General features: G+C 47.1%; 1 protein-coding gene across 4 annotated transcripts in view; it reads right to left on the reverse strand.

Moving 5' to 3' along the window:
- TRAF3IP1 (TRAF3 interacting protein 1) overlaps window positions 1-25,817 on the reverse strand; it is a 121,610-nt gene extending 95,793 nt beyond the window's left edge. For all 4 annotated transcript variants that reach the window (XM_075317461.1, XM_075317459.1, XM_075317460.1 and 1 more), the window contains exons 1-4: window positions 25,459-25,817; window positions 23,736-23,804; window positions 2,140-2,301; window positions 1,343-1,486 (exon numbers count right to left, since the gene is read on the reverse strand). In XM_075317461.1, coding sequence (XP_075173576.1) covers window positions 1,343-1,486; window positions 2,140-2,301; window positions 23,736-23,804; window positions 25,459-25,581 — 498 coding nt within the window. In that variant the 5' untranslated portion in view covers window positions 25,582-25,817. The remainder of the gene's footprint in view (window positions 1-1,342; window positions 1,487-2,139; window positions 2,302-23,735; window positions 23,805-25,458) is intronic.
- Between the last annotated feature and the right edge of the window lie 349 nt (window positions 25,818-26,166).

The following is a 26,166-nucleotide window of genomic DNA, read 5'->3' on the forward strand; positions in this document are numbered from 1 at the left end:
ACCGCCAAGTTAGAGCAGGCATCACAATGTGGATAGGTGCTCGGTTCAGGCAGCAGGAGCTTACATGCAGCGCATACAGCATAAAGCTTTGGGGCCTTGCTCCTCGTGTGAGACATGCTGCTGGAGTGGGGGCTCTGCCAGAGAATGACCCCCAGAGAGTATATACAGAGGTCCACAACCGGAGACCGGTTGTGGCTTACCAGACCGCTGGAGCGGTGTTGTGTGCCCTCCAGATCCCGAAGCCCGGACCCCCAAGCACAGCACCTCAGCAGGGATGCTGCAAACCAGCGCTGCAATGACTGATCGCAGAGAGAACGCTGAAAAAATGGCCGCCGGAGCGAAGAGAGGGGGCGCGACTTGCTTGAGGGGCGGGATCTGGAGGGCCATTGAGACCTACAGGGGAGGGGACACACACTGCAGTGGGGAGTGTCCCTCCCCTGTACAGAACGGCCGCCGGGAGGAGCCGAGCCTGTCCCTCTGTATGAGTGACATGCGAGGGCAGTGAAACAGAAACTAGGCCTCCGGCGAAGCCGGGGCCTAAATTTGAGCAGCGCGGCCGACACGCAGGCATCATCGGCGCGGTTCTCAGGCGACAGCTAGAGAACCCGCCGGAAATGTCAGTAAACATAATAAGCACACTCTCCCCCAACAATAAAGTACAGGGACCCCAAAATATAAACGTCTCAGGTACTTAGCTTCTGAGACGCAGGGCCAGGTCCCTGGGGATGAGCGCTCCGTTCCAGCAGGGTCCTGAAGGGCTGCGGATGGAGACCGGTCTCCTGCCAAGCATGGAGACCGTGCTGGCTCCCACTTCAAGCCAGAGCCCAGGAGGGATGGTGAAGGAGCACGGCATGTAAGGCTCCAGCCTAAGAATCAACCTTACAACACCGCCGACACAGTGGGGTGAGAAGGGACATGCCGGGGGTCCAGACGTGGACCCCACTCTTCAATCTCGTTCCAAAAGGAAAAAATCATATGAGAATGCATGTGTGGATGTATGCCTCCTGAACACAAAGCGATAAACTGGCTGGGTCTGCTCACCAGGGGGTGTATAAGCTCAGGGGGAGGAGCTACACTTTTAAGTGTAGTACTTTGTGTGTCCTCCAGAGGTAGAAGCTAAACACCCATGGTCTGGGTCTCCCAAAGGAACGATAAAGAAAACTTTCATGACGCATGTTAAAAAAAACGTAGTGTGAAAGCAGCCTAAGTGATAAATTGCTGGAATTGGAATCTCTGCCCCTGCATCATTCTGCTCTCAGATTAGGTGGCAAAAACATGAGGACAGATTCTCTTTAATGGTTTCCAACATGCACAAAAATTGATATCAGTGACTGTAGCTTACTTCTTTCTCCTTGTGACTTCTCCTCTCTTCGTCCTTTGCCTCCCTGTTCTCTTTATCCTGAGATTTGGAACTTGATGGGGGCTTGCCTTTGGGGTCTACTTTTTCTCCTGATAATATCCTCTTCACGGCATCGTCACTGGACAACTGGTTAAAAAGAAAAAGACTGTAAGGTACATGGTGTGACTACAGCATAATGCTGCCAATCAATCTGCTGATAGTAAATGGGACGGATACATGTAAATTGTTATTTAAGAACTATGCATTAGCCGTAGATCAGAGGGCTAGTAAGCCTATCCTCTCTCCATGTCCACTCATAGCGTAGACAGCCCATTCAGCCTTCTTTTTAATGGGTGTCATACAATGCATATTTTTTCTTTTATGGGCGCTGCAAAGAAATAAAACATTAGCTCCTGGATTAGATAACAGAAAATGGCTGATCACCGGGTGGATCCGAGCACTCATTTTTCCCTGTATTCAGCATATTTTCAAGGAAACCTAACAAATCACAGTTGCAAAGAGGGAGCAACCAGTGTAACTCATGCACCCCAACAATCCAATCAAAGGCTATAGAAGAGAGATGACAATCATTGTCACTCCCACAGTGACAGGGCACATGTGAAGCCCGGTCCCTACATCAACTCCTCCAGGCTGCGGTCAGAGGAGGACATGGGCATGAATCTCCTTTTCTGGCAAATCAGTGGGGTCCCAGCAGATATATCTACCAGGGGAATAGGTGATATTTTTTTTTAGGCTGAACACACTATTAGCAGCGTTCTCAGGTGGTGTCTGACACTTACTTTATTCAGGCAGCATTTTCCTATGGCTTGTAGGAACTCATTGGTCTTGTCTGGTTCATGTCCCGCCACAATACGAGCTGGCTTGACCATAAGCGGCTCCCCGGTGACCAGAATGACGACATCTATTGCTTTCTGTAGGAAAGTGATTTTGGCGTCTTTATCCTGAGATTGAAGAACATAGCAAAAAACATTTGGGGTGTTATGTAAAATTCTATGGACTTTGATAGTGATTAGGCTTGTCACACACATATTTTTTTCAGACTACTGAATCTGTTCAGACTACAGACTCTGGCTTCGATCAACAGATTGGTAGTTCCTAGGCAGGCTAACAAAAGTTAAACTCTGCCGGCCCACTTATTAGTCTCCTTTTATCACATGTTCTTGGTGAGCCAATCACAACTGCTCGCCTCCTATATATGCTAGCTAGATCCTTCCTTCTATGCCAGCTGGTGATGGGCAGTCCGGCTCTTTTTGGTGATCCAGTTCCCATAGCTCCGCTCACAAAAAAGAACCAGCTCTTTCGGATCGTTCATGAATCCCTATTAAATAGGTTTTCGCTCCAGGTGAACACATATTTAAGATGTTTTAACATAGCTCAAAACCCCACCCACCCACGGACAAAACCCCACCCACTTGCAAAGGACCAATTAAACTGCTGAGTGGGCGGGGTTTTGCCCACCAAACAATCACATTTTACACCCAGTGAGAGCCAGTAAGAGAATTTAGTGGCTCTTACTGGTGTGCCAGTTCCTGTCAGTAAAGCAGCAGGGAGTTGGATCTTTGTGTAGGATCGTTCGCGACCGACACATCACTAATTCAAAGTATGGTTTCTCTAAGCTGGTCTTGTGAGGTGTTGTAATCCAGACTATCTGGTGGTTGTAGTCCCTGTTGCTGCGTGCGGTTGTGGTATTAACCTTTGTTCTCTTTTTGTTGCTACATTCCTGCTCTTGCTTTTCTCCTCAGCCTCTCCCTGTTGTTCAATTCAGTTTGCAGTGTGTTTGAAGCTTTTTTCCTCCCCTGTCTGCCTTTATCTGTGTTTCCATCTTACTCCTGCTCCTTCCTTCCCTTGTGGGAGGGGGGAATCAAAATAGTTCTGGTCTGGGACTGATTGTTTAGTGGGTTTTCTGGAATCAGATGGACTGAGAACACCACGGCAATTACCCCTCCTCAGGTTGGCAAGATTAGTCTGGCGACCAGCCAAGAGGGTGGTACACTTCGAAGGGGTAGTGGCGGCACTCCCATTATTGGGGAGTAGCCACTTCCATACTCTGAGAGATCACCCCTCGGCGCAATTCTGGGCCACTCACAGCGTCAATGCATTAGGTGATCTTTTTGTCCCGGGAACCACAACCTTCAAGTCCTTTGAACAAGTCCAGATTGAATATAATGTTCCAAGATCACAGTTTTTTAGATACCTGCAGATTCGCACAGCGATTCAATCCCACATACAGAAAATTGGAGTTAGGAAATTGATATCATCACTTCCTATGATAGGTATTCTAAAATCACAAGGACCTCGAGGCCTCATCTCAGCTATATATACTTACCTGTTGTCGGTGGGGGTGGAGTCGGACCCCTTGCCAGCCCAGGATAGATGGAAATCTCTAATTCCCTCTCTACAAGGAGAGGAATGGGAAGAGATATTGGAATCTCCGATTGCGGTATCCCCTTCGGTTAATATTAAGTTGATTCAATGCTACATTGTCCACCAGGCATACCTTACTCCAACTCGATTATTTAATATGGGCCGTTCTCGTACATCGGAGTGCCCGAGGTGTCATCTCTCAGGGGCAAATTTCATACATATGATCTGGAGCTGTCCCAATATATCTTCGTACTGGCGGGGAGTGACATCTCTGCTGACATCGATTGTGTCGATTCCTGTTTTGTGTGACCCTTTGATATGCCTGTTTGGGGTAATGGAGGAAGAGTCCTAGGATCATTACATGACAATATTCCTCAGAGAGGCATTGTTTCTGGCTAGGAAATTAATAGCTCTGAGGTGGATGGGAGATTCGAATCCAACTGTGCGGTCCTGGGTTAAACTAGTCAATGCAACCATAGTCTATGAGCGGTTGGTATATTATAATAGGGGGTGCCCGGGAAAATTTAACAAAATTTGGGGTCTGTGGAATTCTTCTCCAGACACACTTGCGGAGGTTTGAGGGAGAGTATGTGGATAATGGTGGTTCCCGCTAGATGTTGGGATATGAAACACTGTCCAACGGTATATTGAGGTATAATAATGCAATGTGGCTGTTGTTCTTTCTTTCTTTTTCAATTTTGCTTTTAAAATATGGTCATGCTGATGGTTAGAGCTGTTCTTATGCTCAATATAAAATTGTATATATATGCAAATGATAAGAAGTATGGATAATAACATTATTTTATTTTAAGTGCAAAAGATATTATGGACTTTATATGACTGTTCATTGTTATGATCAAATATCACTATCCATGAGCTACTTTAACATCGCAAATGTCAGTTGTACCATGTTTGAAATTGTTAATAAATGAAGTTAAAAAAAAAAAAAAGTTCTGGTCAGGAGCATAGCCAGGCACGAGATTCTGGCATCTCTACCATTAGGAGTAACCCTGGAGAGGGGTAGCTTAGGGAATCATAGCGTGAGGGACAGCATAGGATCCCCTGTCCTTTGCTATCCTACAGTCGCATCGTGACGAGGCTAAAGAGAAAAGGCTTCAGATTATTCCAGCAGCTATCCTGAAAGGGAACTGTCATTAGATTTATTCTGCCTGAACCACGTGCAGCATGAAACAGACGCTGGCTGTGTGATTGCAACCAGGTACGTACGTTGTGCTCTGCCATCCCTGGCTTGCTTCTCCCCACCTCGTTCCCCCGTGACTTACAGGTCTCTTCCTGAGAACACATATGGAGAAACCTAGCGGTTACACCTGGAGCAGACTTTAAAAAAGTATGTTTACTCTGACAATCCAAAGTGCGTAAAACATATCTGACTACACACGAACAGTTAGGGCGGCTTTGCACACTACGACATCGCAGGTGCGATGTCGGTGGGGTCAAATCGAAAGTGACGCACATCCGGCTTCACTTGCGATGTCGTAGTGTGCAAATCCTAGATGATACGATGAACGAGCGCAAAAGCGTCGTTATCGTATCATCGGTGCATTCTCCGACATTTCCATAATGCCGGTGCAGAGACAGGTGCGATGTTGTTCCTCGCTCCTGCGGCAGCATACATTGCTGTGTATGAAGCCGCAGGAGCGAGGAACATCTCCTTACCTGCCTCCCGGCTGCAATGAGAAGGAAGGAGGTGGGCGGGATGTTTACATCCTGTTCATCTCCACCCCTCCACTTTGATTGGCCGCCTGCCGTGTGACGTCGCTATGATGCCGAACGACCGCCCCCTTAGGAAGGAGGCGGGTTGCCGGCTAGAGCGACGGTCGCAGGGCAGGTAGGGGCGTGTGAAGCTGGCGTAGCGATAATTTTCGCTACGGCAGCTATCACAAGATATCGTACCTGCGACGGGGGCGGTGACTATCGCACTTGACATCGCAACATCGGCTTGCGATGTCGTAATGTGCAAAGCCCGCCTTAGGGTCAGATTCATGCCGCTAGTGGTTCAGGCAGGATGAAAGTACTGCATGAATCCATATAACAGAGTATGGATAAAACACTCTGGAGAATAACAGCCGGCCTATTACCTGGCAGGATGGGCTTCCAAGAGCGCAGTTGACAGTCAATATACACAAATAGACTGAAACACAGAACGGATGTCTGGTAAACTTTGTAATGATCTTAGTCTTACAGGTTTCCAGATTAGTGGAGCTTAGACCTGCGCTGACTGACCTGCATTTACACTGGCGAGGATTATACATCATCATTTACAGACCTTTTGTTGCATTAACACAGCTCCTGGAGAAACTTTGCTGAATGCACACTGGTGATGAGAAGATGACGACAAAGTGCATCATGACTACATGTGACACCATTCATTTGTAGGAAAGCAAATTTACACTGGGCTGGTCACTGGCAGCTAAGAATAAAGCCTGCTGCGTTCCCAGGGTCACTCGTAGTCACTCACTAGTGGCTTATTTAAAGGGGTTTTCTAGGCTAAAGCCACAAGTCTGCAGTCCCTCTACGTGACCACAGACTTGGGAATCCACACATTGCACGCACTGTGCTCCGAGGATTTTCCGGTGTCAGAGTCGGGAACAGCGGTCACACAAGTATAGGCCCCTTTACACACTGCAACATCGCTAGCGACATCGCTGTAACGTCACCGGTTTTGTGACGTAATAGCGTCCTCCCCAGCGACATTGCAGTGTGTTACACGCATCAGCGACCTGCCCCCACTGTGAGCTCGCTGATTGCTACAAATCTTTCAGGAACATTTTTTAATCCTTTGTTTCCCGCTGTGCAGCATGTATCGGTGTGTTTGACACCGTTACGACATCGTTAGCGTCTTAGCCCGTAGGCGTGCTATAGCGTTCGCTACCAACGAGGTCGTTCTGCAGGTCCGGGATCACTGGAAAGTCTCTAAATGCTGCTGCGTCATTGGCCAGGTCTGCCTGTTTGACAGCTTACCAGCGACTGTTTAGAGACTTTCCAGTGATTCCGGCCAGGTCGGGATCGCTGGTGGGATCGCTAGTAGTCTCAGTGTGTAAAGGGGCATTATGCGATAGGCAGACTCCTGGTCAGAATCCGACAAGATTGTATGCAAATGCAAGTGAGCCTGATGAAGAAACCGGAGTAGTCTCGAAAGCTTTCTATTTATTACCATCTTTTCAGATAGCCATCAAAGGGAAGGTGTCGCGTTTTTTTATTTTTGTATTAATAATAGTGATTATGAAATGAAGTATTTTTAATACAAAACTTAAATTCACTGTTTATTTAGTTTTAATTTAATTCTAGTTTTCCTGAAGCACTGGGCGCTGCCATCTTGGATTTGCTGTGTGTAACGACAGTTACTTGCCTCAAATTCAGCAGCGCCCTGGTCATTGGGTCTGATAGACGGGCTCTGACACCTAGACTTAACACACGGAGAGCTCCCTGCTGTGAGCTGGACGCGCCCCCTGGGCTGTTCGGATCACAGCAGAGGGAGGAGATCGCTGCCATCTTTGTGGTGCTGCACTTTCCCCCTGTCACCCATTCAGGATGTGTGAGTACCGGTGCCAGGCCGCCACCGCTACAATACCCCCTCCCCCCAACTACCCTCTCCCCCCCAGCTCTTATGTGCGCACCTCGGGCCTCCGCTCCTGTGCTCAGCAGAGCACAGTATATTGAGGAGCGCAGTACACAGCGGAGCACGGATACAGCAGAGCGCGGTATACTGAGGAGCACGGATACAGCAGAGCGCGGTATACTGAGGAGCACGGATACAGCAGAGCGCGGTATATTGAGGAGCACGGATACAGCAGAGTGCGGTATACTGAGGAGTGCGGTCTACACAGGCGGGCGTGCGTCAGAGCGTCGCGGGCGGACGGGCGGGCGGACAGCAGAGCGTCGCGGACGGACGGCAGAGCATTGCGGGAGGGTGGCAGTGCGGCAGAGCATCGCGGGTGGGCAGGCGGCAGAGCACTGTGGGAGAGCGTGCGGCAGAGCATTGCGGGAGGGTGTGCGTGCGGCAGAGCATTGCGGGAGGGTGTGCGTGCGACAGAGCATTGCGGGAGGGTGTGCGTGCGACAGAGCATTGCGGGAGGGTGTGCGTGCGACAGAGCATTGCGGGAGGGTGTGCGTGCGGCAGAGCATTGCGGGAGGGTGTGCGTGCGGCAGAGCATTGCGGGAGGGTGTGCGTGCGACAGAGCATTGCGGGAGGGTGTGCGTGCGACAGAGCATTGCGGGAGGGTGTGCGTGCGACAGAGCATTGCGGGAGGGTGTGCGTGCGACAGAGCATTGCGGGAGGGTGTGCGTGCGACAGAGCATTGCGGGAGGGTGTGCGTGCGACAGAGCATTGCGGGAGGGTGTGCGTGCGACAGAGCATTGCGGGAGGGTGTGCGTGCGACAGAGCATTGCGGGAGGGTGTGCGTGCGACAGAGCATTGCGGGAGGGTGTGCGTGCGACAGAGCATTGCGGGAGGGTGTGCGTGCGACAGAGCATTGCAGGAGGGTGTGCGGCAGAACATTGCTGGTAAGGGGCATGCACAGCGCTATGTGGGGAGCACTATGCAGCTGTACTTGGTGATACTTTAGACATTAGGATCACTTTGCGGTCACCAACAAAATGGCTCTGCACTTTGATCCTAAACTTCATCTTCCCTTATCTTTTTGGAAACACCCAGATCAGGAGGGGGAGGTGACATCACACACAGGAGAGCAGATTCTGCCCACTATTACTGCAGCTGTAATGTGACCTAGTTCTATAGTAGGATTTCGGCAGCTGCTCTTCCTAGTGTTTAAGAATGGAAAATATCTAACTTTAATTTATTATTTTTTTAAATAATATTTAAACAAAACGTTAAAACATTACATTTTTTTCAGTTATTGAAATTTTTATTTTTTTTTTGACGACACCTTCCTTTTTTTTTTTTCCAAAACGTTTTTTATTGATTTTTCAAATTTGTAAAAACATGACAAGTATCATTGCAAAAGAAGAACATTCGTCTGACAAAATGTGACATAGAGGTGGGTGATACCCCAATTTGGAGTTCCATGTTGCTGTTCGATTTAAGATAGTATACAGTAACATTAAACCAAAACATAGGTAATGAAATATAATATAACATATGCAATACAATTCGTTAAATCTCTGTGTCGTCCCTGAATGATTTCAATTTTGCTAGCGTGTCTTGGTATTCCCAACCGTCTCGTCTCCCCCTCCCGCCAGAGCCCCCTCCTAGGTGATTCTCAGTTTACCCAGGCTGTCCTGGATATCGCTCAGGATATACCACTCCGAGTGAACAAAAGGTGCCATCAGGTTAATTATTTCTCCCTGTGTGAATTGGCTTTCAATAAAATGTCTCCATCTCACAAAAAACTTGGCTGTCAACCCATCTTTATCCCTCTCCGCTTCTAGTTTTTCCCACTTCAGAAGGTTGTGTAGTTCGCCCACAACCTCCTTTATGGATGGGCCCTCCCTTTGAATCCAGTGTTTTAAGATGCAACGCTTAGCTATCAAGGCTATGTCATGCATTATTGCGTATTTCCTCTTTTCCTGCGTGCTCGGTCCTCCTCCTACTCCTCCCTCAAAGGAGTGGAAAATCCACACCATTAAGTCTAGTTTGCTGAAAATTCCCCATGTTGACTGGGCAAATAGTCTGACTTGGTTCCAGAACCTAGCGATTGTCTCACATTCCCATAGCCCATGCAGCATATCCGTTTTTTCTTTTTGACACTTAGGACACCACCTATCCCTACCTGGTATGTTGAAACCTATAATGGCCCTATGTAGAATTCTGAATTGAGTGTCTCTCCATCTCTCATTGGTAATGTGTTTCCGCACTTGTACCCATCCTCTCAGTATATCATCCACCACTTCTTCCCTTCCCAATTGTTTCCCCCACGCTTTTAAAGTCCGACTATCCTCCCGAGAGATAAGCACCCCCCTTAGCGATCGATAAATTTTAGAGACATTTATACTTGTTACATCACATTCCAGTAACTCATCAATCGAACTTCTGTTCAGCTCTCTTCCAACCACACCCAGGTCTCCTATTATTCCATGTTTCAATTGTTCATACTGGATGACATGTGAGCTATTAAGGTTGTACTTATCCAGCACTTCCCGACCTGTCATCCACCTCCTGTCCTCCACATTCATAACATCTATCATTCTCCTGACTCCCCTCTCTTTCCATCTAGTAAATAGCTTGTTTTCTCGTCCCAGGGGAAAATTTGGGAATGCCCAGGGGTTCAAGTACTTGGACACTTTCCATGAGAGCCCCAGTTTTTTCCTTACCGACTTCCATGTTAGCATGGTGTCTCGGAATATAATTGAGTTCCTTATGTGCCCTTCAACCCTGGATAGTGGGGAGTGCAGAATGGACGTCAGATCCCACGGTGACGCATATTTAGTTTCCATCGCATGATCTGAGTGCCTACTCGTTCCTCTCACCCAATCAATTACATGCCTCATGATACATACAAGATTATACCCTTGGACATCTGGAAAGTTTAGACCTCCCTCCTCTGCTGACTTCATCAGCGTACGCAGCTTTATTCTGGGTTTCCTTCCCCTCCACAGAAATTCTGTATACGCGGAGTTGAGCTTATTCACATCCTTTAGTTTTAGCAATAGCGGGATTGTCTGGAAGGGATACAGCAGCCTAGGAAAGCTCATCATTTTTATCAGGTGACATCTTGCCAGTAATGGAAGTGTCAGACCTTTCCATCCCTTTAATTGAACTATAATTTTCCTGATTAGCGGTCCATAATTCAAGTTATAGATTGTTTCCACCGATCTTCCTATATGCACTCCCAGGTATTTAATTGAAGATTGTGCTATAGGAATTCCACATAGACAGCCATCCCTTATTTGTCCCCCCATTGTCCCATGATGCCCCTTTAGGAACATGATCTCGCATTTTTTTTTGTTCAGTTTGAAACCGGAGAATGAGCCAAATTTTTCAATCAAGGCAAGAGTCTGTGGCAAATCCGCACCGGGGTCCCCCATATAAAGTATGATGTCATCAGCAAAAAGCGCTGTCTTTACTTCTGAACCCCTTATCTTGATTCCTTTAAAGCTATTTTGTCCCTGTAGTATTCTTGACAACGGCTCGATTGCCAGGTTGAATAAAAGAGGAGATAATGGGCAGCCCTGTCTTGTTCCCTTCATCAAAGGGAACACGTCTGATAGAAAGCCCGGAGTGTGAACCCTAGCTCCCGAGTTGGCATAAAGGTTTCTAATGTAAAGTCTCATCTTGCCTACAATCCCTATGGCCTCCATTACCCTGTCTAACCACCCCCAATTTACATTATCAAACGCTTTTTCTGCGTCAAGTGTAACTAGGGCAGGTCTAGCCCCTCCCTCAGTGAGACCCAGTCTAACCGCGTCTACCACTAGAATTGTCTTTCGGATATTGGTAACGGCATTTCTCCCCTTAATAAACCCCACCTGGTGATTCGTAATGATCCTAGGTAAGATCTCGGCCAGTCTATTAGCCATGATCTTGGACATAATTTTTAAATCCTGATTTATGAGAGATATAGGTCTATAACTAGAGGGATCATCCAGGTCCTTGGTTCCCTTGGGGAGTAATTTAATATATGCTATGTTGGAATTTTTGGGTATTTCCGCCCCTCCCAGGAAAGCATTAAAGACTGAGGTTAGATCCGGCGAGATCAGATCCTTCAGAGCCTTATAGAATTCACTATTGAAACCGTCAGGTCCCGGTGCCTTGTTGGTGTTAAGCTCCCCAATTGTTCTCGTCACCTCCTCTACTGTGATATCTGCGTTTAAGGCACTCAAATCTTCCTCCGTCAAGCTAGGCATTTGGGCTTGTCTTAGCCACTCTGCCTCATCAGTCATGTCGTTATTCCCTGACCCATATAGTTTTCTATAGTAATCTCCCAACAGTTTATTAATGTCCTTAGGATCCGTAGTCACCTCTCCCCCCTTTGTTTTCAGTTTAGAGATCACTGTCATCTTTCTGCTGCCCCTTGCCAGATTGGCCAACATCCTTCCCGCCTTGTTGCCAAACCTATGTAAGTCAACCTCCTTGTGCGACCAGAATAGTTGTTCCTTTTTTTTGGCCCATTCGTCAAATCCCTCTTTTGCCTCCAGCCATCTGCCTTTTGTCATGGGAGATCTATTTGTCACATAATTTGTATATGCTACCCGTACTGCTTCACTATGGAAATTATAATTCTCATTGGTTTTCCGTTTGATCATGGCTGCGTACCCCACCAGACGGCCCCTTAGGACCGCTTTTGCCGTTTCCCAAAATATCACTGGGGACTCTCTATGTTCCTTATTGTCCTCTGCGAATTCTCCCCACCACTCCTGTAGCACCTTGTGGAAATTATCTTGCCTGAGAAGGAACGATGGGAATCTCCATATGATATCTGTACCTCTCCTGAATTTCTCTCTAATGCCCAATCTCACCGGACTATGATCAGAGATCACCATATTCTCTATCACACAATCTTGCGTTCCACTCAGTAAGTCTTGCGAGATCCAGAACTGATCAATACGTGACCAGCTATCATGAGGGTGAGAGAAGTGTGTATACTCTCTGTCATGTGGGTGAGTTAGTCTCCAGATGTCTTTCAGTCCTACGTCTTCTAATGTTACATCCCTATTGTCTAAACTCCTGCCCACATTAGCTGTCCCCTCCTCGCCCCTCCTCCTATCTTCAGCTGAGTCTGGGACAGTGTTAAAATCGCCTCCCACTATAATGTTAGCCTCCCCATCTGCTAATATGGTGGGCTTTATGTCATCATGGAATGTGATTTGTTGTGAATTTGGGCCATAGACATTATAAATACTGAGTTTACCCGCTGGACTAACGATTGTTAAGTGCTGCCACCTTCCATGGTCGTCTGCCTCATGTGCCACTACCTCATGACTGAATTGTTTATTTATTAGAATCATAGTGCCCGCTTTTCTACCTTGTGCCGCTGCCCCGTAAACGGTGCCCACCCAATGTTTCTTCATGCGGAAAAAGTCCTCCCCCCCCAAGTGGGTTTCCTGTAATAAGGCAATGTCTGTCTTTAGTCTTTTCAGATGTCTCAATATCATTGCTCGTTTGTTAGGTGATCTCAGCCCTTTAACATTCCACGTAGTTATCTGTATCATGTTAACCTGTGTATTCTGCTTTTACTACTCCCTCCCCTATGGGCCCCTGCATCAAGGAAGACGAGATGTTCGACACTAGAATCACAGTTGGTACCACAAAATCGACACTCCCTTTCCCCACCTTGCAAATATAACAAATACAACAAAAAGCATGTAACTGTAAAACATATTTTCCCTTCCGAGAAATCCACGGCGTTTCCCGCCACGTTGGTGAGCTCCCCTATTCCTAGCCAAAATATGTAGCTCCCTAATCACCCCCCAAAAAATATATGTTCTATCCCTGGACTAACTTGAATAAGCATTTGAAAATTATGCAAAAATTAGCACAGTATGTCAAAACCTCAGCAAGATTCTCCAGTCCTACTTATCTCTGACTCCAGGTAGCCATCAGTCCGCCCAGAACAGGCCCACTTCATTTGAATTTGGATGATGTTCCTGGACAAAGGAGAAAAAGAAAAAAAGAAAAAAAAAGACCAAGGGGAGAGAAGATGGAGAAAGAAAGGAGAAGAAGAACAAAAAAAAAAAAAAAAAAAAAAGAAGAGGGGGGGAAGAGGACCCAGACTTTGGGATGTTTTCCTCTCTTTTCTCCCTTCCCCCTCCTCCTCTCACCTCCCCAACCCTCTCTCCGTAATGCATCCTCCTCAACGCCTCTCCCTGTTTGGGAAGAGAGAAAAAAAAAAAAAAAAAAAAACAGGCAAAAAAAAGGAAAAACAATGAGCGAGTTCCAGTTCAGGTATCATGGTTTCTCTCCAAGGGTTGGTTCCTGTGTTCCAGGCGAGAATTATGCTGTCGACCCGGGCTTGGCCTCCTTTCCTCCCTGGTCTCGACTTGCTTTTGTCCCCCAAGACGTCCCACATCTCTTCCTGAGCTTGTGGGGGATCCTCTTCTATTATTCCCTTCTCCACTAGCTCCTTTTTCTTGCCTTTCTGACCTAGTCTTGTTGAGCTCTGCCATGAGAATGTTTTCTGCTTCTTTGTAGTCCTTGTAGTATACAAACGAGCCATTGGGGTTTCTAACTTTCAGTGTAGCAGGGTATAATAGCTGGCACTTTACTTTTTTGTTGTACAGAAATGAGCAAATTTTGGTAAATTCTTTTCTCCTTCTGGATACTTCCGCTGAATAATCCCCAAAAATTAGCAGTCTGTTGCCTTGATATTGTAGTGGACGCTTTCGTTCTCTAAAGGCCCTCAATATTTCCTCCTTATGCTTATAATCAAGGTACTTGACAATCACCTGCCTGGCTCTTATCGGGGTATTCTTGTTTGAGTTTTGGCCCTCTCCCTTATTCGCATCCTGGTGTCTCAGTGGACCCACTCTGTGGGCTCTTTCAACTCTGAAATTCGCCTTTATGCCCAGGGCCTGCGGTAGCTCCAACTCGCATATATTATCCAACCGTCCAATCGACACAGACTCTGGCAACCCGACTATACGTAAGTTGTTTCGTCTCGATCTGTTTTCCAAATCGTCCGCTTTATCCTTCAAGTATTCATTAGATTTTGCTAGAGCTGCTATTTGTGCTTGCATAGCCAGTATTGTCTCCTCGGAGTCAGATATTCTCTGCTCTGATTCTGCCAGTCTAGAGGCATGGGCATTTATCTGTTTTTGCATATTAGCTAATGATGTTTGTATGGCTGCCTCAATAGCCACTTTAACCTCTTTTGACAAGTGTGATGTCACTTCTTCAGCCAGTTTTTTATAGTCCACATTAAGCTTTTGTGTGTACTTGTCTTGGCCTGCAGGTGGTGCTGTTTTCTTAGTTCTCTTTGTCTGGACTGGGCCACCACCTCCATCCCCCAATAGCTTGCAGGCTTGTGATGTTGGTGTAGTAGGCTGCTTTTTGTTTCCTTTGGAAGGGGTACTATGAATTCTTGCATTTGACTTCCTGTGAGTCTGAGTGGGATTAATCTCCCTGTGCTGTTTGTCAGTTTCATCCTCCAACACTGCTGTGTCTCTGAGCTGCCCTGCTTTGCCTGCATCTTCTCTCCCCTCTGCCTCCATATCTCCTTCATCCTCCCATTGCGATCCACCGTCATCAGTCCCCTGCATCCACCTCTCTCCTGCTGTGTCCTCCTGTGACTCCTCGCTCATATCTTCCTTATCTCCTGTCTCCTCGCTCATATCTCCCTTATCTCTCCCCTTCCAGCTCTGTGTTTGCTTTTCTGTGTCTCTCACCATGCGTTCAGGCTCCTCCCCCATCAGGCTCGGCGCCATTATCTTATCTTCTCCTCTGTCCATATCAAAGCTTCTCCAGGCTGATTCACCGCTCCCAGAGCTTCTCAGGAGGTACCGTTCCATAGCTGTCTGCTTTAGGTAACCTCCTGTGCTGCTCTCTGTTTGGTGGCTCGTCCGGGGGGGTCTGTTTTTAGTCGGTTTCTGTGAGGGGTGGCAGGAGCTTCTCCCCTAAGCTGCCACCTCAGCCAGGACAGGAACAGGAAGTCCGACACCTTCCTTTTAAAAAGGTATCAACCACTGAGGACTCTCAGTTCTTTTAAACAATTTTTGTTCATGCAAGTGTATTGAGCGAGGCCGCTGTACTCTACTTAGATTGCGGCTGGTAGTATATTATATACCGTGTTTCCCCGACAGTAAGACACCCCCGATAGTAAGACGTAGTGGGGGTTTTGGGGGGGGGGGGGTCGGCTAATGTAAGACGTACCCCGAAAGTAAGACGTAGTAAAAATTTATTTATTTTCCTCTTTACAGTACAGTTACAGCGGCCGAGCGCTCAGCTGAGCACCCTAACATGCCGGCGGCCGAGCGCTCAGCTGAGCACCCTGACATGCCGCCGGCATGTGACAGCTCTCAGCTGACAGCCCTGACATGCCGGCGGCAAAGCGCTCAGCTGAGCGCCCTGACATGCCGCCGGCAAAGCGCTCAGCTGAGCGCCCTAACATGCCGGCGGCCGAGCGCTCAGCTGAGCACCCTGACATGCCGCCGGCATGTGACAGCTCTCAGCTGAGAGCCCTGACACGCTGCCGGCAAAGCGCTCAGCTGAGAGCTGACACATGCCGGCGGTCTGGCGCTCAGCTGAGCGCCCTGACATGCCGGCGGCTTAGCGTTCAGCTGAGAGCTGACACATGCCGGCGGTCGGGCGCTCAGCTGAGCGCTCGGCTACCGCGAAATGTTGAAATGTTGCAGTAATGTTGTCCGTGGTCCATCAGGACCATGGACAACATACAAAATCACACAGCCTCAGTGCCCTCATGTGCAGCCGCTGGTGGTTAAGTTTCCTTAACTTGCGGTACACTTAGGGCGCAATCGCGGCAAGTCCCCATACGGTACATTGCATGGAGACTTGCTGCGATTGCTGTGGGATTTTTTCCAATATAAGACATACCCCGAAAGTAAGACATAGTGGCACTTTTGGGGGTAAAAAGAAAGTAAGACACTGTCTTACTTTCGAGGAAAATCTTAATTACTCACCGGTAATGGGATTTTCAATAGCCCATGACAGCACCACATGAGAGATAGGTTCCGCCCACATCAGGACAGGAAACCCACTGATAAAAAGGCGGTACCTCTCCTCCACATCAGTAGGTTTTCAGAGCCAGAGAGGACCAACAAAACACAATAAACAGATTAATCACACCACCACCCAAGGAAACCACCAATAACTCTAACACTCCCCGAAGGGTGCCCACAACCAGTGAATAGGGGGGGAACTAAGGGTGCTGTCATGGGCTATTGAAAATCCCATTACCGGTGAGTAATTAAGATTTTTCCCTGCCGCCCATGACAGCACCACATGAGAGATTTATATAGACCAACCACCTTAGGGAGGGACCACCGCTTGTAAGACCCGTCTCCCAAAGGAAAGGTCAGTTGTGGAGGACAAGTCCAGCCTATAGTGCCGAAAGAAAGTCCCAGGAGACGACCAAGTAGCCGCCCGACAGATCTGGTCAAGAGAGGCATCCGCCCTCTCCGCCCAAGACGTAGACACTGCTCTAGTGGAGTGCGCCCTTATGCCCGGAGGAGGAGTGGCGTCTTTAGCCGAGTACGCCAAACCGATGGCATCCCTGACCCATCTGGCCAAGGTAGCTTTAGAAGCCCCACGCCCCTTGGACTGCCCCTGAAAAGTGATAAACAGGACCTGAGACTTCCTCCATTCCGTAGTCCTATCTAGGTACGTGACTAAGGCCCTCCGGACATCCAACGTGTGTAACCTAGCCTCCGTGTGACGCTGCTTGGAGGCACTCTTTTTCGGTACCTAACAAGAGAGGGGACACGGAAACGGGGACTTAGAAACATGAAGACCACGAAGTCCACTCACCCCCACGACTCCAGGCAATACCGGATCAGGAGGCGGATTCCCCTTGGATCTCCTGGGACCCACCGACCGAACGCTGCCCGGGCTCGACACAGCCTTCCGGGAACGATCCGCAGAGCCGCGGTCCGAGCCACGCTGGGGCGACTCCTTGCGCTGCTCCTTGCTGCGGGGGGAATCTCCTGCCATAATGGAGGAGAAAAAACTCACCAGTCCCAAGCGCCGGCCAGATATATCTCTTTAGATGGGCGCCGCCATCTTGGATCCGAGTGCGCATGCGCACACCAGTCACTTCCTGGTCGCAGGGCGCACGGCATCCTGGAATCGCGTCACTCCCGGTCGGAGCGTCCAGCTTCACCCCGGCGTGCAGCACAGCAGGGACAAGCCTTCCGGCGGCCGCCGTGAGTGCGCACATCCCCGGAGCGACGCCGGGCCGAGCTCCCGCTCCAGGCCCGCGCCTCACCGCCGCAGAGGTCTGAGACCGAGGGGGGGGTGCATCCAGGCCCGAGCACCGGCTTCAGGCAAGTACCAGGCTTCCACACCGGGCCGGACCTGGGACATCAATGGGTTGTCCATACCAGGACAGGAAACCAAACTGATGTGGAGGAGAGGTACCGCCTTTTTATCAGTGGGTTTCCTGTCCTGATGTGGGCGGAACCTATCTCTCATGTGGTGCTGTCATGGGCGGCAGGGAAAACACGGTATATATATATATATATATATATATCACATACTGGCAACCAAGTGACCGTCATTCCCAGCTCTGAAGCCGGTGAATTCTCACGAGTCTGCAGTCTTATAGAGGGACACAGAGTGATTGCAGACTTGTGGATATAGACCGGACAACCCCTTTAAGGCCCAAGGCCACATTGTGTTTTTAGCCTCTGTTTACAAGAAACTGGTCATGTTCGAAAATGTCATTTACCTGCAAATATAGTGGTAATCAGCTGGTAAATATCAGTAAAAGTATGCCTTGCTGCCTCACAGGGAGTGTGGCTACAGGCAGAAAATGAACTTATATCCTCCCTGCAGCCCCATGGCACTATATAGTGAGTGCACTGTAATCACTCCTCAGCACTTTTGGCTCACTACCAGCTCAGCACATGTGCTGCAGAATAAGCAGTCAGTGTGATGGAGAGCGCTCACTATATCATGAACAGTGACTGTTATAAATCCTGGCATTGCTCCCAAGATGGAAAGTGGGCTACAGGGTGAATATAAGTTATTTTCTCCCTCTAGCTGCTGCTTCAGTAATGCAAAAAAAATATTTGAATGCTATTTAACTGCAGATTTACCCTATACCTTCAGTTAGATATGTGACTTTCATCAGACTGTGTATTTACTATGTTATTCCATTTTGGTCTTCATCTGGCAAATAAACCCTACAGACACAATTAGCTATACATACTTGGAAACGTTGCAGGGGTACACAGTAAATGTAGGCCTGACTTATCTCCAAAGAACAGTATATGAAATAATGAACAGCAACCCCTTGGTGAAATCTGCGGTTTATGTACTGTGGATGTGTGCAATGCCACCATGGAGCTGGATCAGGAGCTGAGCCCGCAACATAAACTCCGGTGCAGGCTGTGCCAGGGCTCATTCACACTGGGATTTTCTCATACAAGAAAATAAGTCAGAGTTTCGTCTATTATTCTTGTATAAGAAATAAAAATTTACATAGTTACATAGTTACTTGGGTTGAAAAAAGCCCTCGGTCCATCTAGTTCAACCTTCCTCCACTAGTTCTACATTTAGTCACTAAGTCATTTATAACCAACAATGTTTTGTGTACTGAGGAAATCATCCAGCCCTGATATAAAAGCTGTTATAGTATCTGCCATTACTACCTCTTGTGGTAGGGCATTCCACAGTCTGACTGCTCTAACTGTAAAGAACCCTTTCCTATTTAGCTGTTGGAATCGCTTTTCTTCCACTCGCAGTGAGTGCCCCCTGGTCCTTAGTACTGTCTTTGGAAGAAATAAGTCATGTGCCAGTCCTTTATATTGACCACACATGTATTTATACATATAAATGAGATCTCCTCTGAGACGTCTTTTTTCTAAGCTAAACATATCTAACTTTTTCAACCTGCCATCATATGGGAGGCCTTCCATTCCTTGTAGTAGTCTAGTTACCGCCTTTGAACTGACTCTAACTTCTGAATGTCCTTTTTAAAATGTGGAGCCCAAAACTGGATCCCGTATTCCAGATGTGGCCTTACAAGTGATTTATAGAGGGGTAACAATACGTTGGGATCACGGGATCTAATCTCTCTTTTTATACACCCTAAAATCTTGTTTGCTTCAGCAGCTGCTGCTTGACATTGAGTGCTGCTGCTCAGCTTATTTGTAATGAGAATACCCAAGTCCTTCTCCCGTTCTGTAGTCCAGAGTTTACTTCCATTTAATGTATACGCAGCTATAGGATTACTCCGTCCTAGGTGCATTACTTTACATTTATCAACATTAAATCTCATTTGCCAAGTATCTGCCCATTCTGACATCTTATCCAGATCTTTTTGTAATATTGTACTATCCAGGTCAGTTTTTAATATCCTACATAGTTTGGTGTCATCGGCAAAGACTGACACTGTACTATCAATCCCATCCACAAGGTCATTAATAAAGAGATTAAAAAGAATCGGTCCAAGCACAGATCCCTGCGGCACCCCACTGCTGACTATGGCCCATTTAGAGAATGTACCATTTATGACTACTCTTTGTTTCCTATCTTTTATCCAATTCATTACCCAGTTGCATATAGTTTCCCCTAGTCCTTGCTTCTGGAGCTTTAGTATAAGGCTATTATGTGGTACAGTATCAAATGCCTTTGCAAAGTCCAAATAAATCACATCAGCTGCATTACCAATATCCAGGTTTGAACTTACCCTCTCATAGAACCCCAACAGGTTGGTTAGAAACGACTTATCTTTCATGAATCCATGCTGTTTGTCAGTTATCATATTATTTTCTGCAATATATTTTTGCATGTCATCCCTTAAAATGCCCTCAAAAACTTTGCATACTACTGATGTCAGGCTTACTGGACGGTAGTTGCCTGGATCTACCCTCTTACCTTTCTTAAATATCGGTACCACATCAGCAATCCTCCAATCCTGAGGCACCAACCCTGTTACAAGTGAGTCTAAAAAGATGAGATACAGCGGTCTGTCGATTACGGAGCTCAATTCCCTCAATATTCGTGGATGAATGCCATCTGGCCCTGGGGATTTGTCAATGTTTAATTTACTCAGACGTAGGCGTACTTCATCTTGTGTTAAATTAATTATATCGGGTGGTGAACTTTGATTTTTCACTTGTTGAATGATCCCTGGTACAGTCAGTTCCTTGGTGAATACAGATGAGAAATGCCTATTTAATATCTCAGTCTTTTGTTTGTCCTCTATAACTAACTTGTTATTATATTTTAAAGGGGCCGATACTATCCTTTGTTTTCCTTTTGGCATTAATGTATTTATAAAAGATTTTGGGATTTATTTTAATGTCATTGGCGATTTTTGTTTCAGTAGCTAATTTTGCTTGTTTGATTTCTTTTTTTACATTTCCTATTGATATCTTTATACTCCTGCAATGCTATTTCTGTATTCTCAGCCTTTAAGATTTTAAATGCCCTTTGTTTTTGTTTTATTATACTTTGTACAGTCTTATTTATCCATAGTGGTTTCTCCCCCTTCAGATATCTAGCAGGCTGTGAAAAGCATAGCATACAAGTGTTGTCTGATTTTATCTTCTCAGACCCAGAGACTTGCATTGACCATTTGGATCTGACAATCAGATCATTATCAGATTTGTCTCCACAATTTTGGGCAGATTGCATGATCTGCTAAGAATCAAAGACATGTAAACAGTCCCAGTAACTGTTATATGTACCCATGAAACACATAGAAAGGACTGGCACGCAATAAACGGACATGTGAATAGGCTCTAACATTGCAGACACCCAAGAGTACTTGTGATCTGAGCTTGCTACAATCACAACAGTAACATTTAAAAGGCCAGAAAGGGGACGAGTCTCTATGGAAGACCGCCGGATCTTTTATGTTTGCACACCTACCCTGCCTGTGGATGTAATACTCAAGAAACACACTTTTAACTACCCTAAACACTTTTAGGCCTCTTTAACACGTCTGTGAAAATCACGTACGTTTTTCACCGACGTGTCAAAGGTGCATTTTGCCCTCCGTGTGCCGTGTTTATGGCACACGTGTGTTCTCCCTGTGCTATCCATGATAACACACGGAGAACGGGAACTTTCTACTCACCTGTCCCTGGCGTCGCTGTCCGTGGTGCTGATCTTCGGTCTCCGGTCCTGCAGACTCTCCGCTGCTGCTGCTTCCGGCCGACAGTGGAGAGAATATGTAATGAGCATAATGAGCGGGGGTCGGAAGCAAGTGACAGCAGCGGCAGAGACATCAGGGCTGGAGAAGGGGAGTGTAGAAAATAATTTAAATTCACAGGCACGTGTTTTCTCCGGTGCGTGTCACACGGATCACATCCGTGCGGTCCGTGTGCAGTCCGTGTGACACCCGTTATGCCGAAGAAAAACGGACATGTCTACGTGTGGAGCACACGTATGCTCCACACATACACACAGTCCATGGCAAAACAAGCACGTGAGCGCAGACCCATTGATTTTAATGGGTCTATGTGTGCCCGTGTCTCCGGCACGTGAGGAAACGGACCAAACACATACCGGAGACACGGACGTGTGAAGGAGGCCTATAAGGGATAAATGCATTCATTGTGGTAGAACATTCCTCAGACAATCATTAATAACCACAGTGATAGCAGTGAAGGCTGTGAGTGTGGGGATTTCTACGTGCGGCTGATACTTAATACTAAATTAATTTTTTGAAAATGTTGTTTTCATTATTTCATCATTTGCAGATCAGTTACTTGTCTACCCATCCTGTGATCTCCAGAACTCAGACTTTTCCTTCTAGGTTTTGCAATTTCAGTGTTGAGGAATATATACAGCATAGTCTGCAGATTAAGGATCCAGCAGTTCACATATAAACCTCCGCACTCCCGGAGCATTGCATACAATTGTTCCACCCTGGCAGCCTCCCATTAATATCAGCCATTGTAACCTGCCCTTGTATTCAAGTGTAACTGGGCAACACCAGGACAGTTTATAAGGCAGTTGCCATGTAAGTGACATCCCGGGAATGTGCCATGGTTTTCAGGCGTGAAATTATTTCTTTCGTTCCACTGGACATAAAGACATACGGTATTTACATAGCCAAGCCTATGATGGGAACACAGAGCCAAAAGGATAGGGAGACATTTTATAGGATGGGATGTCCAGACTATCAGAATTTATTTTTTTTTGACATGTCAATTGTTTTTGCCATTTGGGTTTTGCACTGCAAAGCTGAGTTTTTGACCAAAGTTCTGCAACAAAAAGGCTGCAGTTTGAACTGCATAGTGCGGACAAGAAACCCAAATTCCCATAGACTTTGCTTGAGAAGCAGAACACAACCATTTTGGCATTAAACGCTGCAGTTGAAAAAGCCGCAAAAAAAGCAGGTAAAAAGCAGGTAAAGAGCAACGTGCGGACATAGCCTTACCCTTCTTGTGGAGTGTGTCAATGACTGCCTTCTGGACATCTGTCAAGTGAGCAGTCTTCCCCATGATTGTGTAGCCTACTGAACCAAACTAAGGGACCATTTTAAATGCTTAGAAAACTATGCAGGTGTTTTGTGCTAATTATTCTAATTTTCTGAGATAATGACTTTTGGGTTTTCATTGGCTATAAGCTATAATTATCAACATTCACAGAAATAAAACACTTGAAATAGATCACTATGTCTATAATGACTCTATATACTGTATGTGTTTCCCTTTTTGTATTGAATTACTGAAACACATTATCTTTTTGAGCCCCATCCTGAATGGAGCAAAGATGCGAATGCTTCTCCATTTCATTGGCTATGGAACCATGAAAGTGCTGGCAGTTCCAAAGACAATAAACAGAGTGGGAGCAGCGCATGCGCACTTCAGTTCCGGTCAGGAAGGGGCTTCAGAGCACTGACCTCAGAAATATAACGTCCAAAATTGTCATTGCTAAGGACCTACGGAAAGGAGATTACTATTACTTTTTTTAAGCAACTCTAGTGACAATAAGCAAAAACTTCCAATGATAAAATATACCTACATGGTTTGGGGCCAACAAAAAAAAAAAAAAATTTCTACGAGCGTTGGTTATCTGTCTTTTACGTCCCCATAACAGCCCCCCCAGGACTGTATCTGACCCCGATGAAGTGATGGCACCGTGTGCGTTGGGTGCAAACATCTGAAGAGATGTGGTCTGCTGGATCTAGTCTTACCAGGTTTACTGTTCCTTACCTTTTTGTCCCCATAACACTGTATCAATTGCTGTATTTCGGAGCCATTTTTTCGATATCCAGTATTTTGACACATAGGACTAATGTAAACATAACCGCTCATTTCCTAGTTGATATTTCTAGGACTGGCTCCACACATGTATTACATGTTTTCATACAACATACAATCATTCCAGACATATATATAAGGCTTAATAGTTAGGAATAAATAAAAAAAAAATAGGAAGAATGATGTTGGGAGTACTTACCTTCACATTATCAGATTTCAGTTCCGATTCTGTGTATAAGCCCTTAAAAAAACCTGTTGTTCTAATAACCTGAAACATAAAAGCAGCACATATGAGCGCCCAGATATAATCGTTATATTGGGGTAAATTTACACATTGACATAATATGGCTCACTAAGTGACATCAACATGTTTGTTGTTGTGATGGGAAAAATAGCTGTATACAGATAACTACTGCCAGCAAATATGACAAGTCTGCATCACAGGAGTGAGAAAGAACAAATGGCAACTTCAATGAGATACATTTCGCATTTTGACCATAATGAATGGGAGGATGCCATTGAGTGTTGGCCATTTTTAATTCAGACGTCCGTGCAGATCGATCTGATCTTGGACCACAAAGTACGGACTGGCCGTGGCTCTCCCGACCCGAGCAAATATGAAGCGGTCATGCTCTGGTTGGGAGACCCACGGCCAGTTCATCCATTGTGGTTCGAGATCAGATGGATGTGCGCGGACATCGGAAGGAGTCCTTTGATAGCAGAAGATGAAGTGACTTTATTTTTTTCTCCTATACAAGAAAAAACGATGAAAATGGGACCAAACTCTGATGACACTGATGAAACTCAGTCTGTTTTTCTCATACATGGAAAAAAAATGACTTCTGAATGAGCGCTAAGGCGACACGTATTTTATACGATTATCAGCTTTTTATAAAAGATGTACCGTATATTTCGGAGTATAAGACGCACTTTTTTCCCCCCAAATTTTGGAGGAAAGTTGGGGGTGCTTCTTATAGTCTGGTGGTGAACACTAAAGGCCGCTTTACACGCTGCGACATTGCTCAAGCAATCTCGTTGGAGTCACGGAATTGGTGACGCACATCCGGCCGCTTTAGCAATGTCTTTGCATGTGACACCTATGAGCGATTTTGAATCGTTGCAAAAACGTGCAAAATCGCTTATCGGTGACATCCCCCCTATTCTCGAATATCGCTGCTGCTCGGTGTACGATGTAGTTCGTCGCTCCTGTGGCAGCACACATCGCTATGTGTGACACCGCAGGAATGAGGAACCTGACCTTACCGGCGGCCGCCCGCAATGAAGAAGGAAGGAGGTGGGCGGGATGTTACGTCCCGCTCATCTCCGCCCCTCCGCTTCTATTGGGCAGCGGTTCAGTGACGCTGCTGTGACGTCGCTGTGACGCTGAATGAACCGCCCCCTTAGAAAGGAGGCGGTCCGCCGGTCACAGCGACGTCACAGAACAGGTATGTGCGTGTGACGCTGCCGTAGCGATAATGTTCGCTACTGCAGCGATCACACGATATCGCATGTACGATGGGGGCAGGTGCTTTAGCGCTCGACATTGCTAGCAATTGGGGGGGGCTGCTGACGGGCGACCCATTGGGGGGGGGGGGCTGCTGACGGGCGGCTCATTGGGGGGGGGTGGGAGACGGGCGGCTCATTGGGGGGCTGCTGATGGACACTGCATGGGCTGGGGTTGATGGCCAGTGTTCTAGCTGATGAGGGGCCATATTAGTTTTATCTATAGATATATGAGGCGCAGATTGACTGCTCCCAGCTGCTGGGCACTGACACACCCGGTATCTGCTCTTCTTTCCCCACCACAGACATTATACACCAGTTCCTCTAGGGACTACAAGTCCCAGCATCCCTGGTGAGGAGTTCTGGGAGTTGTAGTTCTCGCACAGTTACAGGTTTCCCCCCGTCTCCGCCGTCCTCACCTCTGTCAGGATGTCGTGCAGGTACCGGAATGGCGGTTTTCCCAGCAGTTTATCAGTCAGCGGCGGTTTCCTGATCACCTTCCCCAGTGATTCCTGTGTGCGCCGCACAACCGCAGGCTCCATCCCGGGGACCGGGGGCCGTCACCGCTGAGCGGCAGAGGCTGGGGCAGAGCCGCGCAGTCCGCCTGCTGCTCTCCGGTGAGCACTGCTTTCCGTTTATACTCGTCTCCAAGGCTCCGGTACCGTAAACTCAGCACCGGCCAGCCTTTCCCTTCCCACAATCCATTGCGATCACCGTTCTGCGCATGAGCCGCCTCCGCCGTTACCAAGCGTTCGCCGCCATGGCAACAAAGCGTAACACATCCTGGGGCGGAGCAGAGACCGCTACTAGTCACGTGTCCAGTACGACAGTGAGCAGACACGTGACCTGTGCTGGCGCTTATATAAGTGGCCTCCAGGTGGTGACGCCGTTAGGTTGTGTTGTTGTCGGGTCGCACATGGCGCATTGCAGGAAAATTTTCAAACCCATTATGAAAACCCGGTGGAAGCCGCCATTGTACCCAATCCTGAATTATTCCAACAACAACGCTGTAGGCAGTGGTGTAACTAGAGTTTGATGGTCCCTGGTGCAAAATTTGGGCCTGGGCCACCGCCATCCCCCCACCCCTTCAGGGTACAGAATATTTCCACTGACACTTGGATTTTTCT

Source organism: Anomaloglossus baeobatrachus, chromosome 7 (assembly GCF_048569485.1).
Source record: "Anomaloglossus baeobatrachus isolate aAnoBae1 chromosome 7, aAnoBae1.hap1, whole genome shotgun sequence".
Taxonomy (NCBI): Eukaryota; Metazoa; Chordata; class Amphibia; order Anura; family Aromobatidae; genus Anomaloglossus; species Anomaloglossus baeobatrachus.